The sequence below is a fragment of the Lithobates pipiens genome, unplaced genomic scaffold, assembly GCF_037356315.1.
Source record: "Lithobates pipiens isolate NorthernLeopardFrog02 unplaced genomic scaffold, aLitPip1_a1.2 Scaffold_8, whole genome shotgun sequence".
Taxonomy (NCBI): domain Eukaryota; kingdom Metazoa; phylum Chordata; class Amphibia; order Anura; family Ranidae; genus Lithobates; species Lithobates pipiens.
In genome coordinates, this window is record NW_027507903.1 from 636,980,820 (window position 1) to 636,998,018 (window position 17,199).

At 44.0% G+C, this 17,199-nt stretch overlaps 1 protein-coding gene across 1 annotated transcript; it reads right to left on the minus strand.

Annotated features, from left to right (window-relative positions):
• Positions 1-846: 846 nt before the first annotated feature.
• Positions 847-2,802, minus strand: LOC143961572 (E3 ubiquitin/ISG15 ligase TRIM25-like). The gene has a single exon (XM_077470881.1). The coding sequence runs from the start codon at positions 2,735-2,737 to the stop codon at positions 1,148-1,150; it is 1,590 nt and encodes a 529-aa protein (XP_077327007.1). The 5' UTR covers positions 2,738-2,802; the 3' UTR covers positions 847-1,147.
• Positions 2,803-17,199: the final 14,397 nt, after the last annotated feature.

A 17,199-nucleotide genomic window follows, 5' to 3' on the forward strand; every position in this document is an offset into this window, starting at 1 on the left:
TCCAGATGGCCAGTACATGCCTGGTGAGAGACCAAGGGAAGAGCGTTGTCATCCCATAACACAAAGTGCCAAAACAGGAGACCTCTATATCAGTATCAACAGCGCTACTCACCCATTCACAAGGCCATGTTACATACAATTTGGGTTCCCAACTTCCCTCAGAGTTATGTGAAACAAAGAGGTAGGTTACCCTGTGTTCTTCTAATACATCTCATCTTGTTCAGCACGGTAGTGCAGAGTTCGCAATTTGGAGCAACCAATCAGATGGTGTTGATGTCTATTGGCAGCACTGTAATGTATATTGTCGTTCATCATGTTCCCCGGCCTCTCCCTCTTTGTTTTCCCATGTGCTCTACATATTATCAGCTTAATGTATGAAGGGTCTCTGTAGATACCATCCTGTCTGGTGGGGAAGCTGAGAAGGTTGAGACTGGAGAACATGATGCACAGTTATGTTACGAGTGACTCTAATACTGCTAGTATTTGATGGACTGGGGAAGGGTAAAAACCACTGTTGTTTTTTTTTTTTACTTATAGCTAGGGCTCTGTTAGAAAGATTTCCCTTCACTTCCTGTTCTGCTGACAATGTTTTACCAGACAGGAAGGGAAAGGAAGTCTCCAATGGGGACACAGACAGTAATACAAATTCTAAAGGGGTTCTAGCCTTCCCCTATGCTACAAAAGAAAATCTGTTAGAAAGTTCCTCTCACTTCCTTTTTGGTTAAACATAGCTAGTAGGACAGGAAGTGAGAGTAGATCTATCTAAATGAGGCCCAGATAGTTGTAAAACACCGGGCCAGGGTTCTAACCCTTCCCAACTATGTGCAATACTATGAGAAAAAACAATTGGGTGGAAATACACTTTATTAATGCATCGCATTATGTACATTTCATAGATAGATAGATAGAAAGACCACACCCATGTTCACTGACCAATAGGAACATGTTACTCACTGATACTGCAGTAATTGGACAGATATTCTACCCAATCACAGTGATCAATGAGTGACAGAGTGAGAAATCTCACTTACATTTATTTATAGTAGAAAAACCTACATGACACTGACTTAAGCCCCACCTCACTTTCTTATCTTATTGGCTGAATATTCCATCAATCCCACCCCTCCTCATTGTGATGTCACCAGTTTTATATCTTCTGACCCCCCCCCCCCCCCCCACAGATCTTTATACTCCCTCTCCCTACCAGTATCCCAGCATGGAGGGGCTCAGTGAAGGTGGTGGTGAAGGTGCGGAGGTGTTGGATCGGGTCACACAGATCATAAAATGAGATCCGCCCGGCCTCATAATCCAAATATATCCCGACTCTTTTACTGGAGATATAGCAGAGTAAGGAAATCAGTTTACAGTCATGTATCACCCCATACAGATCACCATTCCTATACAAACACCAGGACTTGTTATTATTTCCAATCCATGACTGCACTCTTTGTCTCTTGTCTATACTTGGGTAACACATCCCAACTCTCCATCCATCTGATCCCCCGATATCCACTTCCCAGTAATGTCTCCCTGAGGAGAAACCCTGACTGCTCAACACCTGAGACCAATACTGAAATCTCTCTGGTGTTTCTGGACGACTCTGGTCTATATGTGACCTGGTAGCAGTTTTCCTATCATCTGATATATACAGAGAATTATGAGCTGTATTTACATCCAGCAATATATTTGCTGCATCCTGTATATAGAAGTCTACATTTACCTCTGTTATTATATCAGATAAACCTGTGTGTAATGTGTTAGATATCCCAGCCACATCCAGACCCCCTCCATCATGGAGGAGCTCCTCATGTCTCTCTCTGTCCTCATTATCTCCATCCTCAGTATCACACAAGTCACCTGTGTCTGATTCCTGTAAGACAGTCAGTGGATCCGTCACGTTACACAGCTCCTCAATGTGACGCAACTTCCTGGACAGCTCCTCCTTCTTTATTTCCAGATCCCGGATGGAGATGGAGATCCGCTCTGCCCTCCCGGAGATTTCCCTCAGGACTCTCTTCTCCAGGCCTTCCAGACGTCTCCTGAGATCTCTAAACAGGACAGTGACTCTCTCGGTGTCATCAGCTGATTTTTCTTCTACTTTCCTCCTGTGTTCCTGCAGACTCTGGACTCTTTCCTCCGTCTCCTCTCTCTTTGTCAGAAGTTTCTGCAGAACATTCCTCAGTGTCTCCTTCTTCTTCTCAGAAGCCTCATCCAGTGACTCCATCTCATGTCCTTTATGTTCTCCAATCATACAGGACACACATATACAGGTATTATCCTCAGTGCAGTAATACTCCAGAATCTTCTTATGGACGGAGCATTTCCTGCTCTCCATGGACAAGGTGGGGTCACATAAGACGTGTTCTGGGGACTTTTTGTGGACTCTCAAGTGTTTATCACATAGAGAAACCTCACAGAGCAGACAGGATCTAACAGCAGGTACAGGAGAGTCCACACAGTGAGTACAGAAGCCCCCGGACTCCTCCTTATCTGGCTGAGAAGACAGGAAATTCTCCACTATGTTACGTAGTGTTATGTTCCCCTGCAGTGCAGACCGTTCCTGAAACTTCTCCTTGCAGTCAGGACAGAAATATCCTCCAGACCTCTCCTGTGTATCCAGCGCACAATCAATACAGACCCGGCAGAAGTTGTGTCCACATCTCAGGTTTACAGGATCTGTATAAATGTCCAAACAAAGGGAACATTCCAGCTCAGCTTTCAGTTCAGCAGATGCCATTGCAGACAGCAGAGAGACGTACAATGAAAGTCCCTGCCAATAATGATGAATACAGTTGTGTTTCAATACAATCTCCAATACAACACAGGGTGGGGCTGGGTTGAGTTGATAATATCAGACATGAACATCAGTGTACAGAAGAGGGAGGTTTTTCATAGAGGTAAAGATTATCATACTTCCCAGCTGTAGAGACAGACAGATGGAAAGACGGGTATAGAGAAGAAACTCAGCGCACTTGGTGAAAGGTGAATGTGGTTTCATCACGCCAAAAAAGGAATGTGATTATGTAGAGTCTGAGACTATTCACACTGTACATTGCATGCGTGTGCCACAGCCCTTGAACCCTCAAAACGTACCCCTTATTTATTGTGCCAACACCCTGAAATGCAGAAAATGATGATGATTTTCTTTAGATACTATTTAATTGGTTGGTTGATATACATATTTTGCAATATCCAAAACAAACCTGATGTGGGGCTAATGTTTCAGATTTGCCATGGGGCTCTGCCCACAGTCAGTGACACTGATTTCTAGGAGGCTGTTGGCTTCATAGCCTTAATACTTAAAGCGGAGTTCCACCCATATAAAAGTCAGCAGCTACAAAGAGTGTAGCTGCTGACTTTTATTAATCGGACACTCACCTGTCCCACGGTCCAGTGATGCGGGCGTACGAAGCCCCTCTCCTCTCCCCCTCCTCTCTGCTGCATTGTCACTGTGGGCACCCGGCTTTGGCTTCACAGCCAGGCATGCACTGCACATGCGCGAGCTGCGCTGCACACTGTAACCGGTCGGGCAATCATCTGGGACCTGTGTCGTGTCCCAGATGATTGCCGAGAGGGAGGGGGTAGAGGTGAACTGGCTTCCGGCGCCGCGGTGCCCCGGGAGGAAGTGGAAGCTGGATCCCTCTAAAAAGGGGTATCTGCACCCCCAAAAAATATTGCATGCCAAATGTGGCATGTCAAGGGGCCACCTACACTTCAGCGGAAGTTCCATTTTTGGGTGGAACTTCACTTTAACAACTGCTTGGTCCTCTTGTGGCAACCTTTTCCACATGGGACTTCCCTTAGCCCAAGTTATTTTGTATGGCCTTAGTTACGAGGACTACATCTACATATTGATGGTGAGTTGGTGGACTTATGGGATTGATCTCAAAAAGAGAACTTGAATACCTGAAGGTGGATGAGTACAATACACTTATCTTCTATATAATTCCAAATATTCGCCCAACCCACTGGGAAGGCCGATAGTTTCTGCCATTAAAGGGCTTCTTGAGAAAGTGGATAAGTATATGGATTCCTCTATCAAGTACTGGTGGTTGAACTCCCCCCCTACATACAGGATACCCATGATGTACTTCACAAAAATAGGCAGGTGGTAGTGGAGGGTCTCTTCTATTTGGGATTGATGTGGTGTCGCTCTACACATCAAACCTACATGAGTAGGGCCTAATGGGGGTGACCCGCATTTGGAAGCTGACTTTCCACAAATGGGGGCACAGAATTAATTTATTTGGAATCACTTAGGTTAAACCTCTACAGCAATTTTTTTTTCAGTTTTGAGATCCAGCTACCAACAGATGAGGGGCACCTGCACGGGAGCCCCTTGGGCTCCAACTTATGCCTGCCTTCATTTGGGAGGAGAAGGTATCTTTGATGTACCATGTAACCTTGTGGCTTAAGTAAATCGGCAATGTTATGGTACTGTTGAAGGGAATGGCTGAGAAGCTTCAGATATTTATATAGGAGCTGAATCATAAGGAGCGGAATATCAAATTGACCTTTCATTTTGACTAAGCCCTTGTACACACGGTCGGACATTCCGACGGAAGGTGTCCGATTGGACCGTGTTGTCGGATAATCCGACTGTGTGTGGGCTCCATTGGACTGTTTCCGTCGGAGTATCCGACGGACCAAGTTTTCCAACTTGTCTATAAAATTTTCCGACAACATGATCCGTTCGGACTTTGTCCGATCATGTGTAGAGAATTCCAATCGGACAAAGTGCCACGCATGCTCAGATCAAATTCCTAGACCAAAGCTATTGGCTACTAGCCTGAACGTAGTCCCGTCCTAACAAAATAACGTCATCACGTTAAGTACGATCGGATTTTCTGACAACTTTGTCTGACGGTGTGTATGCAACAGTTTCAGTCTGTTGGGGAGGGAGGTACCTGCTGGTCATTTGAAAATACAACCAACAAGTTAGGTATTTAAGTCTCTGCAAATTAGCCCCTCCCTGAGGAAGCCTGTGCTGTTTGACGAGTGAAACATGTTGACGGTGTGATGTCATCAAGCAGCTGCCAACACATGCCCTTCCATCTATGCTGGCTAAGAGGCTTGACGATGGTGGCGGTGACACTTACTGGAGTAATGAGCTAATGCAATGATAAGCTCGAAACAGGGAACTGGCCGATGTAATGACAACAGGAAGTGCTGGGAACGACCTGTAGACCACAAGAGCTACATCTTCCCTGGTGGCTTGTACACCAAACAGAAGGAGCAATGTGATTGAGCCTCGATTAAATGAAATTGCATTGCTTTGCATTGTGGAGGTATTTACAGTTGTGCTCAAGAGTTTGCATACCCTGGCAGAAATTGTGACATTTTGGCATTAATATTGAAAATATGACTGATCATGCCAAAAAAATGTATTTTATTTAAGGATAGCAATCACATGAAGCCATTTATTATCACTTCTTTTTTTTAAAACCTTTTTAAATCATAATGATAACAGAAATCACCTAAGTGGCCCTGATCAAAAGTTTGCATACCCTGGAAAGTTTGGCCTTGGTACAGACACAGATGGTGGCACACACAGCATAAAATGGCAATTAAAGGTTAATTTCCCACATTTGTGGCTTTTTAAATCACAATTAGTGTTTGTGTATAAATAGTCAATGCATTTGTTAGCTCTCACGTGGATGCACTGAACAGGCTAGACACTAAGCCATGAGGAGATAGAAAAGAACCGTCAAAAGACCCGCTTAACAAGATAATAATGAGCTAACAAACTCACTGACTTATTCACAGACACGAATTGTGATTTAAAAAGCCACAAATGTGGAAAATTAACCTTTAATTGCCATTTTAACCTGTGTGTGCCACCTTCTGTGTCTGTACCAAGGCCAAACATTCCGGGGTATGCACAATTTTTATCAGGGCCATTTGGGCGATTTCTGTTATCATTATGTTTTTAAAAGGTTCCAAAAAACGATGTGATAATAAATGGCTTCATGTGATTGCTATCCTTAAATAAAAGACAGCATGATCAGTCATATTTTCAATATTAATGACAAAATTTAACAATTTGGTGGGGTGTGCAAACTTTTAAGCATGACTGTATGCCTTACATGTGAAACACTGTGAGTATCAGACATTTTATCCTAATTTCCATTACGTGCTTCAGTATCCAACTACCTTGTCTGCTATTGGTGTAAAACGTCTGGCTTAGCTTTGCTTTCCTGCTGCTGCCGTATCTAGCAGCTTTCAGCATCCTGCTATGTTATGTTATCTGCAGAGTGGATACCAATCTGAGAGACTGTCTGTATGGTTATAACCAGTAATTAAGAGCTCTCTGATGGCTTTGAACTGCACAGTCCGATCTGCTATACGCTGACAACTGCTGATATATTTGGTCTTATAGTGGCTGTATTTGCCTACACAAGGTTTATTGATATTCACAGCAGCTGATATTTGGCTAACCCAGAGTTAACTGGGGCCCACTAAAAAGTCATTCCTTTAGCCAGTCATGTTTGAATAGACCTGACTGGGGGCCTGACCTTGGATTAGACATACGTGTCTCATTATTTAAAATCACCACAAGCTGTAATAGTTTGGCCAGTACCCCCCATGGGATTTGATGGCATGGCAATAAGCCTGGTGTCTTTGGATGGGGTGGATGGTTGTGTGTGAGCTGCTGCTATTTGGTGCTTATATGACAATGTTGTCATTTTTTTAATGGTGAAGGGTGGAGGTGGGTATGTTTTTATTTTTTTGGTAATAAATATTTTTGTAATACTGTTTTAGATTCAATAATTTTTATTGGTTTATTTAATTCTAATTTTATTGACAATTTTTAAGACATTTATATAACCAACAAACAACTAAACATAAATTTTTTATTTTTTTTTTATAAAGAATCACACATAATCCACATCCTATAAATAATAATAAAGAACATACCACATTATAACAAAATATAAAACATATACCCACACCCTGCCAAGCCCTATCAAGAGGCAGAAGGGGGGAAGAAAAAAACACATTTAGAACTACCCGAAATGACTACTCAAACCAACGTCTCCTCACTCACCCCAACTCTACAACCTCCAATCAGGTTCCGTAATTCAAGGGATTCCCTTAACATCTTCCACGGCTGCCAAATTTGACAACACTGTTCATAAGTGTCCATCTGCTGCGACAAGAGAGTCTCCATCCTCGCAATGTAATCCATCTCTGAAATCCACTCAGTCAACGATGGAACATGTGCCGACTGCCAATGTCGCGGTATAACCGCTCTTGCAGCTGTCAACCAATGTCTCAGAAGGCCTTTCTTAATGCTTTTAGCCAGGGAGAATAGATAACAAAGTAATTTGTGGTATGTTGGAGATAGTTTCCCCCGTTACCCGGGCATAAAGCTGGAGTATCATATTCCAAAAATTATAAACTGAAGGACATTCCCACCAAATATGTAGTAACGGACCTTTGGCAGAGTGACACCGCCAACACAAGTCCGTCATATTTGAATATATCTAGTGGATCAGTACCGGACATCTGTACCATCGAGAAAGAAGCTTAAAGAGGAAGTAAACTCTCCCACTCTGATGCTTCTTTTCATTTAGTCCATTATAATAAGTAATTATCAGACTATAGCCACTGTAATCCAGCCCAAATCGCATATTACTTACTGTTTAACGAAACTTTAAAAAACTTGTTTCCAGGGGATTGGCAGCGCCATCTTAAGTATTGTTTTCTGAGTCCACAGTGGAGTGTATTTCCACCCTTACATTGAGCACTTCCTGTACTGTTAACCAAGCCTCCTTCTCAATCCAACGTTTCTATGGCAACCCTGCTTCCCTGTTCATAGCTTACTTGTTTATTTCATAGTAATTACGTGTGCTGATGTCTAATGTTTCCCTTTGTCAGACGTAACAGCTTCAGCTGATAAGACTGCAGTAATGGCTGCAGTTTAGACTGTATGTCATGTCACATGGTGTGTAGGAGGAAGCTCTGAGTGATTAGCAGAGTTCAGTGTTGTGCAGTAGGAAGTCCAGATAACAGATAGATAAGACATAAAGAGTGTGCCTTAAATCAAGGGAGATCTGGGCATGCTCAGTGACTTCATTCTACAGAACAACAAGGATTACAACAATACTAAGCAAGTAAGGAGATAACTACAAGCAGTGTTCATTAGGGTTTTTTATGCTGATTTACATGGGACAAAGTTGTGGGGGAGGGTTTACAACCACTTTAAAGTTCATCTCTTGTGCCTTAGTAGCTAACGACATATTATGTGTACGAATAAATGCCTTTTCCCATTCCTTTGTTTTTATTTGGACCCTCAGGTCTCTATGCCACTTATCCGTAAACTCTGGGAGATCTAGACGGAGTCTAGAAATAAGAACCCTATACACAGAAGACAAAATATGTTCCAGTACAGTTTCTTATAACAAAAGAGATTCAAGGGGATCTAGCTCTCTATTAAAACACATCTAAAGGAGGGAGAGAGGATAGAAAAGATGTTAGTTGCCGATATTCGAGCCATTGTTTAATTGACTGCTGCTGTAAAGGGATCAAGTTTGATAGCGATGGGAGTAGAGATGGCCTTGCGGTTCGCCCGGCGGTCGGTTTGCGGTGAATTTTGCTTGTTCGCGATTCGCCAAACCGGCGGACTTCTGGCGCTTTTCATGGTGGCCATATTTGTTTACATTGTGAAGAACTTTGACCCATGACACATCCATCATGGGGTACAGGACAGCCAATTGAGACATTTCAGCACATGGACAATTGGACATTCCCCCTACCTTATAAATAGACCTGATCTAGTGCTGTGTGGAGCAGGGGCAGTTTAATCACTAGCTATTACTATTAGGTCCACAAAGGTCCTTTTAAGGACTGGTATAGGTGTACAGTATCTAGGGTTGTAATACACTTAAAATATACTTTCTTTCAAGTATATTATGAGTGCTTGCTGACCGATTCTGCAGCTGTCTTTTATCAGTGTAGGGAGGGACAGTTTGGTGTTTGGAGCAGGGACAGTCTGCAAATCACTAGCTACTAGGTCCACAAAGGTCCTTTTAAGGACTGGTATAGGTGTACAGTATATAGGGTTGTACACGTATAATATACTTTCTTTCAAATATAGAAAGCATATTATGCTTGACTGCTGAGCTGAGTGCTGACCGATTCTGCAGCTGTATTTTATCAGTGTAGGGACTGAGGGACAGTTTAGTGTTTGGAGCAGGGACAGTCTACAAATCACTAGCTACTAGGTCCACAAAGGTCCTTTTAAGGGCTGGTATAGGTGTACAGTATATAGGGCTGTACATATATAATATACTTTCTTTCAAATATAGCATATTATAGTGCACTGCACTGCTGTGCTGCTGACCGATTCTGCAGCTGTCGTTTCTCAGTGTAGAGAGGGACAGTTTGGTTTTTGGAGCAAGGACAGTCAGCAAATCACTAGCTACTAGCTAACTTCTATTAGGTCCACAAAGGTCCTTTTAAGGACTGGTATAGGTGTACTATTTGGTGTGCAGTATATAGGGGTGTAATACATGTATAAAATACATATAGAAAGCATAGTATAGTGCATTTCCACTGTGCAGCATTGTAACTGCTGAACGGTTCTGCAGTGATACTACAAAGAGTGAAAAACACAATTAAAAATAGTATTATAACTGGTGTGATAGACTAGTGGCCCCCAAAAACGACAGATTGAAGCGGGGTGTTATATACCTTCTTCCACATACATACTGCACTTCGCTAGAGACTTTTGTCACCCTGTCATTTAAAAAATGACAGGCAGAGGAAGAGGCAGGCCCTTCCGCAGGGGTGGTAGGGGTAGGGCAGGAGCAACAGACTTGAGCCAAAGTGGCAAATTGCAGAAGGTGTGTGCGATTACGTCAAAGGACGCACCAGACTTGGTTGAGTGGCTCACTCAGCCTTACTCTTCTGCACCCTCCTCATCCTCTCGATCTGCACCCTCTTCTTCACTCTCTGCTGTGTGCACCCCCAAAGACACTAACACCACCACCACCATATACCTTCCGCTTGAGTCACAGGAATTTTTTTCTGATCCATATCAAGACATTTCCGATGCGCAGCCACTCTTGGCATTGGATCAGGAAGAGGAGGCAGCAACAACCGCCACTAAGCAGTCTGACGACAGTACCCAGATCAGCCCAAGGAGGAGATTGGTCCCCGGTGTTGCTGCCTACTCTGAGATCTCTAATTATAGTGGTGGGGAAGGTGACGTCGATGATGACGTGTCTAGTGATGTCACGTGGGTGCCCACAAGAGAGAAAGAGGAGGGGATTTCAGAGGGAGATATGGACCAGCAGATATAGGAGAAGCAGGTGGAACTTAGATTGCACAGGAGGGACAAAGTAGACTGCTAATGTATCAGGAGCGAGTCATTGACCATGTACGGTCACATCTGGCGCTCCCAGGACAGGGGCACATGGCTCCGCAGTGTGGGCTTTTTGTAACGTGTCCGCTGCTGACTACAGCCGCATTTTCTTTGTTTATATTGTGCATATTGTTCCCTGCAATATAGTGCGAGCTGTCATTTTATTTATTTTATTTTTTATTTTATTTTTTTGAGTTAGTGCAACAATCTTTATTTGTATTTTTGACAATAGTGTTGCCATCTGCAGCCTTTGCAGTCAACGCATAAGTCGCGGTAAGCCCAACACTCACCTAGGGACGACCGCCTTAAGAAGGCACATGAGCTGCCATCACCGAGCCCAGTGGGAGCAACGAAACACACAAAGCCACACTCCAGGCTTGTCGTCTACTTCTCCTTCTCCTCTCTCCTCACAATTGTCCTCCACTCCACCTTCCATCACGCCATCCTCACGTTTTTCTGCAAAAAGGCAGGCTTCTGTGGGCCAAATGTTCGAGCGTAAAAAAATGATGATGCCGGATAACCCTCTTGCCCAACAGTTGACGGCTGGCTTGTCAGGACTGATAGCCCGCCAACTACTGCCATATAAACTGGTGGACTCGGAGGCCTTTTGAAAATTTGTGGCCATTGGAACACCACAATGGAAGGTCCTAGGAAGGAAGTATTTCTCACAGAAGGACATCTCAGAGCTATATGGCCATGTTCAGCGGCAAGTGAATGTATCTCTGGCACACAGTGTCGGTGCCAAGATACATCTGACCACAGACACGTGGTCTAGCAAACACGGGCAGGAAAGGTATATAACTTTTACTGCCCACTGGGTGAACCTTCTGACGGCCATCAAGCATGTAACCCGTGGCACCCGTGTAGATTTGGTTTTACCGCCACGGATTGCATGCAGGCCTGCCTCTTCTTCTCCTCCTCCTACTCCATCCTCCTCCCTCTCCTCCTTGGCTGACTCCTCCTTTTCCGCTGCTAGCGTCTCTTCCGCTGCGCCGCCCAAGCTCCCCAGAACCTATTCAACATGCGAGGTGAGACGTTGCCATGCTGTGCTGCGTCTGTTGTGCCTGGAAGCCAGGAGCCACACTGGCCCTGCACTCCTTTCAGATGTGCGTTCACAGGCAGATCGGTGGCTGACACCGCTCAATTTGACAGTTGGTAAAGTGGTGTGTGACAACGGTGCCAATCTGCTTAGCACATTGAAACAGGGCAAAATTACACACATGCCATGCATGGCACACGTCTTAAACTTGGTCATGCAGCGATTCGTTGTCAAATACCCTGGGGTCCAGGACATCTTGCGGCAGGCAAGGAAAATCTCGGCCCATTTTAGAAGATCTTACACGGCCATGGCTCACCTTGCTGACATTCAGCGGCGACACAATCTGCCAGTCAGACGTCTTATTTGCGATTGCCCGACGCGATGGAACTCAACCTTCTATATGCTTGATAACTGATCGGGTTAACGGCCGATGTGGACGCTCTGAGGAGTGATGAACCCCTGGACTACTGGGTGGGCAGGCTTGACCTCTGGCCAGAGCTTGCCCAATTTGCAATGGAGCTGTTGGCTTGCCCCTCATCCAGTGTCCTGTCTGAAAGGACGTTCAGCGCAGCAGGGGGGATCGTGACCAATAAGCGCACTCGCCTAGCTCCCGACAGTGTTGACTACCTCACATTTATAAAAATTAATGCGGCATGGATCTCTGAGGAATTCAACACATGTGATCAGTAGACCATGTATATGCATAACTCTATAAACGATTTATTTAATTGAGCACACAGACCTTTTTTCTACCTTTGGCTCACTACCTTGTACAAAAAAAGCACACCTTACTATATACCCTCCTGTTTGAAGAGGTTGAGCAGTGTCATATTTTTGGGTTCTGCAGAGAGTTGCTGGTATCAGTGCTGCTGTCAGTGCACTCTATCTCGGTGCTGGTGTCAGTGCTCTCTCTCTATCTCGGTGCTGGTGTGGTGTCAGTGCTCTCTATCATGGTGCTGGTGTCAGTGCTCTCTATCTCGGTGCTGGTGTCAGTGCTCTCTCTCTATTTCGGTGCTGGTGTCAGTGCTCTCTATCTCGGTGCTGGTGTCAGTGCTCTCTCTCTATCTCAGTGCTGGTGTGGTCTCAGTGCTCTCTATCTCGGTGCTGGTGTGGTCTCAGTGCTCTCTATCACGGTGCTGGTGTCAGTGCTCTCTATCACGGTGCTGGTGTGGTGTCAGTGCTCTCTATCTCGGTGCTGGTGTGGTCTCAGAGCTCTCTATCATGGTGCTGGTGTGGTGTCAGTGCTCTCTATCTCGGTGCTGGTGTGGTCTCAGTGCTCTCTATCACGGTGCTGGTATCAGTGCTCTCTATCACGGTGCTGGTGTCAGTGCTCTCTGTTACGGTGCTAGTGTGGTGTCAGTGCTCCCTATCTCGGTGCTGGTGTCAGTGCTCTTTAGCTCAGTGCTGGCGTCAGTGCTCTCTATCATGGTGCTGGTGTCAGTGCTCTCTATCACGGTGCTGGTGTCAGTGCTCTCTATCATGGTGCTGTTGTCAGTGCTCTCTATCACGGTGCTGGTGTCAGTGCTCAGTCTCTATCGCGGTGCTGGTTTCAGACAGTGAGGGAGATAGCAGCGGAGAAGCCAATCAGCAGGCAGTGCCAGCACCATGGCTGAGGATCAGCACTGGACTGGCACCTCCGGATCACAGCAGTGGAGCCCTGCATAGGTGGGGGTAAGGGCCGGGCAGAGGGAGGGGCTCAACCACAGGTTGGCACACTGGGACACTGGCACAGGACTGCGCTGCCCTCACTGTGGCACTGATCATCTCTTGCACCCCCTTCATAGCCTGCCCTGACCTTGCCTCTCCTCCATGGTCTTCATGCGCTCCTGAGTTGTCAAAATTCCACAGATAAAAAAAGAATGCTTGTCGTTGTCGATCCCAGATTCACTTAATACTTTTGCTATGTCAGTGTCCATGTGGTGGGACTATGTGTGCACAGCTAGTAAGTATTTTGTGGCTGAAAATATGACCTGTAGGTTTTTAAGGTTCGCCTGCCATTAAAGTCAATGCAGTCCGCCTCAAACTTTGCGGTTCGCAAACTTTTGGCCGCGTTCGCGAAACGCCCCATCGGAAGTTCCTCCATCACTAGATGGGAGCTCTGCCTGAGGTAGAATTTGAGATATTGGTTTATAAGATATAAAAGATATACATTCAACAATTGACATCACACAGCAGTACAGTTGGGAAACCTTTACAAATGAAATTGCAATGTATAACAATGTGGAACAGATTCACGTAGAACACTGAAATGTTGCACAGCTCGACTTATTAGTAATAAAAGCTTAGAAGGAACATAGTTTGTCACATGACTCAGCCTTTATGATTAGAGTTATACCGCACATACCAATTCGACTACTTGGTTCTCATATCCTGGTAGTTACCCTGGGCTGCTGCGAACATTGATTCGTATGTGGCATGGGTATTAGTTGTCTCAGCTACTTCTTTTAGCGAGGGAGGTTTAACATCTTTTCAGTGCCACATTATTGACAGTCAATTGCTAAGAAGGATATGGGTGACTATGGTTCTTAAATTTGTTGGGGTTGAGATCTATACCTAGGGATAGGATTGCGGTGGCTGCAGATGGAAGGACCTGCACTCCTGTGATCTTTGAAATTAGTCCAAATACTTTGGACCATAGGCCCTGTAAACATGGGCATGTCCACAAGATGTGGTGCAACGTGCCAATGTCCCCACAGTTCCTCCAACAGAGTGGGGAAGTTTGGGAGGAAAATTTTGAAATTCTGTACGGTGTTAAGTACCACCACAGTAGTATTTTGTGGGTGAGTTCCCATAGATTAACGCTCTTGGCTCTTGCAGTAAATGTGTTGCACAAAGCTTTTTGCCATTGTTCCTTGGTATATGTTGCACCCAAGTCTCGTTCCCATGCCATGGTGCTTTTAGATTTTGTGAAAACATTCTTATTATTTTTTTTTTAAACAATTAGATTTTATTAAAGAAATAGCCAGTTACAATACAAATATAGCAATACATAACAAGCGCAAATACAATTGCCTGTGTGTACCATAGGGTAACAATAGCGTTACAGACTCAAACTCATACTTTTAGTCCTCTTGTTTGCATATAAACAGATTGACAGAAGATCCCTATTAGACTAATAAGCCCCTCCAAAAAAAAAAAAAAAAAAAAAAAAATGGAAAGGCCCATTAGTAAAAGGATAGGTACCCTACCATTCCCAAAGAGTCAATAGGATCTAAACATATATATCAATGGGTTGTAAAAGCCTGTCCCGGCGTATCTGCCTTATAACTTTATACCACTCTAAATACACCCTATTGCCTATCATACAAAGGCCAAATGTGACTAATAGATATAAAAACAAAAACAAAACAAAACAAAAAAAAAAAAAAAAAAAAAAAAAAGGACAATTCAATTGTCCCTAAATAATCAAGCGGGCATTGCTAGCCCGAACACACAACGCCCCCTCCACCTCATGTTTGTATCAAAAAGGCGTTTACAGAGGAATTGCTAAACACTACCCAAGGTCGCCATATAACTATATACTTGCCCATGCTTTCATGGGCTATAGCCCTAATTTCTTCCATTTTATGCAAATATCCTATCTCCCCCAGCCATTCCATAATTGAGGGAGTCATAGTGTTCCTCCAATATCTCGGTATCACTGTCTTGGCGGCAGTTAGAAGAAATCTAATCAGCGATTTTTTATATTTACTCATAGAAAGGTCAGTAATATGTAGTAGACAACATTTAGCGTCAAGGGGGATCTGTGTATCAGTTATTTGTTGTATAATACTAATCACTTGGCCCCAAAATGGTCTGATTAGGTCACACTCCCACCATATATGTTGTAAAGTGCCCTTAGCTTGATTACAACGCCAACATAGGTCTGGAACATCGGGGAACCACTTATGCAATTTAACTGGCGTGTTATACCAATTCGTCAGAAGTTTAAAAGAAGTTTCCTGTAATCTAGTGCTAATTGCACATTTATGAGCAAATACACATGCCTGTAGCCATTGGTCGTTTGTAAATGATGCATTTAATGCTGCTTCCCAGAAAAGCTTATGTTTATTAGGTTCCAGACGTGCTGCGGATTGTAACCACGCATACGTGAGAGAGATATTTTTCGTAGAAGCCTTGGCACGAAGGCAAACCGCCTCAAAAGGCGTTAATGGTCGTATAAAATGTTTGATCCTCCGCGGGCTCAAAATATAATCATGTATTTGTCTATACGTCCATTGCCCCAAAACGGTTAAACCCAAAGTATGTTGTAAGTCCAACATTGATTTAATCTTATTACCCTCAAGACAATGAGTGGCTAATAAGGGCAGATTCCCACATATAAAGTGCCGGATAGGTTTATGCATGCCTGGTATAAAGTCAGGATTATCTACTAGCGGTGTTAATGGGCCAGGTGAAGTAGTCAAACCCGTTGTTTGAGCCACTGTTTGTAAAAGTCTTAAAGTGGTCCCTATAAGGGGATGTTGCTTAAGCTGTTTAGGGCACAAGTCCCACGGAATCCAAGGGGAATATGTCACTGGAATAGGACCTACATCGTTTTCAAGTTTCACCCAATCTTTATTATCCGCATGGCAGGTCCAGTCAATCATTCTGGTAAGATGAGTGGCCTTATAATAATTTTTGAAATTGGGGAATCCCATTCCCCCACTGCCTTTATCTCTAGTGAGTATTGCAAGGCTTATGCGTGGCTTTTTAGATGCCCATAAGAAGTGTCTAAGAATAGCATTCAATGACTGAAAAAATTTTGCAGGTAGCCATATTGGCAAAGTCTGGAAAAAATAAAAAAATCTGGGCAGGATTGTCATTTTGACGATCGCTGCCCTACCAAACCAGGAGAAATGTTTGAGTGTCCATCTCTCCAGGTCTTTTTTCACGTTTTGTAACAATGGCAAAAAATTTTGGCTATATATCTCAGTTAGACTGGGAGTCAAATGAACTCCTAAATATTTAAGGGAGCGGGATTCCCACTTAAATTTACAGTTACGTAAAACAGCCTCCCGTGTGGTCTCTTGTAGCGTAAGATTGAGGGCCTCAGATTTTTTATAATTAATTTTGAAATTCGCCATATAGCTGTAATGCTTAAATATAGTGCACAGATTGGGCATAGTAACATGCGGCTGAGTTATAAAAAACAATAGATCATCCGCATACGCAGCACACTTGTATTCCTTATCGCCTACGTGGAAGCCATGTATAGAGGATGATAAATTAACTGTGCGGATTAATGGTTCCAAGGTGAGTATAAACAGCAAGGGCGAAAGAGGACACCCTTGCCTAGTCCCATTCCGTATCTGCACCTTGTCTGACAGTGTCCCATTCACCTTAATTTGCGCCGTAGGATTATAATAAATAGTTTTAATCCAGGATAGCATATGTGCTCTCAGACCTATATGAGAGCAAGTCGCATACAGGAAGTCCCACGACACACGGTCGAAGGCTTTCTCTGCATCTGTAGATAAGAGCATGCCTTCAAATTGTTCTGTTTGGGCCCTGTGTATAAGATTAAGGGCTTTAATCACGTTATCTTTCGCCTCCCTACCAGGCATAAAACCTACCTGCTCGGGGCCTATAAGTTTGTGCAACAATGGGCGCAGTCTGTTCGCTAGTATTTTCGTATACATTTTTAGGTCCACATTCAATAAAGAAATCGGCCTATAGCTGGCACAATCTAGAGGGTCTTTATTAGGTTTAGGCAATACTGTAACGTGCGCTCTCAGGAAATCTTCTGGTAACGTTTGTGGGTCTCGGAAGTGGTTAAATGTATTAATCATGTATGGAATCAATAATTCCA